This window comes from Pundamilia nyererei, unplaced genomic scaffold (assembly GCF_000239375.1).
Source record: "Pundamilia nyererei isolate P.nyererei 1_Seehausen unplaced genomic scaffold, PunNye1.0 scaffold00167, whole genome shotgun sequence".
Classification (NCBI taxonomy): Eukaryota; Metazoa; Chordata; class Actinopteri; order Cichliformes; family Cichlidae; genus Pundamilia; species Pundamilia nyererei.
This window is the reverse complement of record NW_005187568.1, coordinates 989,044-990,466: the sequence shown is the minus strand read 5'-3', so window position 1 is coordinate 990,466 and position 1,423 is coordinate 989,044. Positions and strand designations below refer to the sequence as shown.

The following is a 1,423-nucleotide window of genomic DNA, read 5'->3' as shown; positions in this document are numbered from 1 at the left end:
GAAAGAGAGGCAAACCTGCGGCTCCACAAGTATAATTATAACGTAACATAGACTATATCGATATAAACGATATTGTCACATCTTATATCTCGTATGAAAATATATCGATATTTTTAAAAAACTCGATATATCGCCCAGCCCTACCACAGTGTTTATTATTTATGTGTGTTTTTTTTTTCTCTTTGGAAGTTGTGGACCACAGAAATGCAGTGCATGCATCAAAGAAGACCTGTTTGAGGAACCCACCTCGATCCTTAAGCAAGGTGGTGTAAGTACATTTTATTACAGTTCCACTTTATTAGCATTTTTAGCAGTTTTCTTAATAGAGTTTGGCCTGGTTTGGAATTTTTATAAAGCACTGTAATGTCATGGTCATTGTTTCTGTTCAAATCTAATGGCCTGCAGTTTAGATCCAACACAACAGAAACTTTGTGACTGCTCTGTAGGTCTTAGCAGTAACAACAATAGATGGAACAGCTATAGCCATTTTATCCTCTGACCATATGTCCTGAATCTCCCTGAAAAATGCAATTGGTGCATCCTGGCTTAATCTGAACTGAAGATGCAAACCAAACAACACTGACAACAACCTCCTTTTTTTCCCACCCAGGCTTTCCCTGACAATGCAGCCCGCAGAGAAGTGGAGGCCTTGGCAGCTGTCTGTCCCAATGAAGGATGCATATGGACTGGAACTGTCAAAGAATTTGAGGTGATTTCAATCAATCAATCAAAGCTTTATTCGCCACATGCAGGTTGCCCTGCAGTGAAATGGGACCCCCCCCCGACCTTACACACACAACACAGACATTACATGGGGATACAAGTCGGAGATTGGTAGCGTTACAGAAAAAACACTGAAATTTACACTACAATGGGAAAGTACAGGAGGAAAAAAAGAGACCTCTACTCATGCTGTACTTCCATGGTAGGATAGCATGAGAACAGGAAACAAAAAAACTCCTCTGCACAAAAAGCACCTAATGTCCACAGCACAACATCGTGACAGTCGTTATCAGGGAGTGTTTGTTCGGCTCCGGCCTTGAGCCCACAGCTGGCGTCGAAGGGGTAGCCGCATTATAATGGTGATTTTTCTTTTACAAACAACTCATGAGAATTTCAAGCTGTTTTTAACACTGCGACACCGACACTGGTCTCTCAATCTCCCGTTGGATAGCTGCGAGTTTCTTCATGATGTTATTTACCTTCAATTCTGTGGTCTTTTCAGTCTTTTGCTCACAGAGCAGATTCTGAGACCTCACGACCGCAGCCAACTGATCCGCGATGTAATCCAGCTTCCGCACAGAGGTGTTGTTCCGAGTGGATTCTTCCCTGATGTAATCCAATGTACGCTCAGAGGTACTCAGTGAGCCTTCACTGCAGCCGTTAGCGCCTCCAAGCTCTTAACCATGCTGCATTCAGTGAG

General features: G+C 42.9%; 1 protein-coding gene across 1 annotated transcript in view; it reads left to right on the top strand.

Annotated features, from left to right (window-relative positions):
* The window catches only part of LOC102208734 (TNF receptor-associated factor 2), a 35,518-nt gene that overhangs the window by 4,892 nt on the left and 29,203 nt on the right, over positions 1 to 1,423 (top strand). The window contains exons 2-3 of the mRNA XM_013914026.1: positions 190 to 268; positions 611 to 709. Of these exons, the coding sequence (XP_013769480.1) occupies positions 190 to 268; positions 611 to 709 (178 nt within the window). The remainder of the gene's footprint in view (positions 1 to 189; positions 269 to 610; positions 710 to 1,423) is intronic.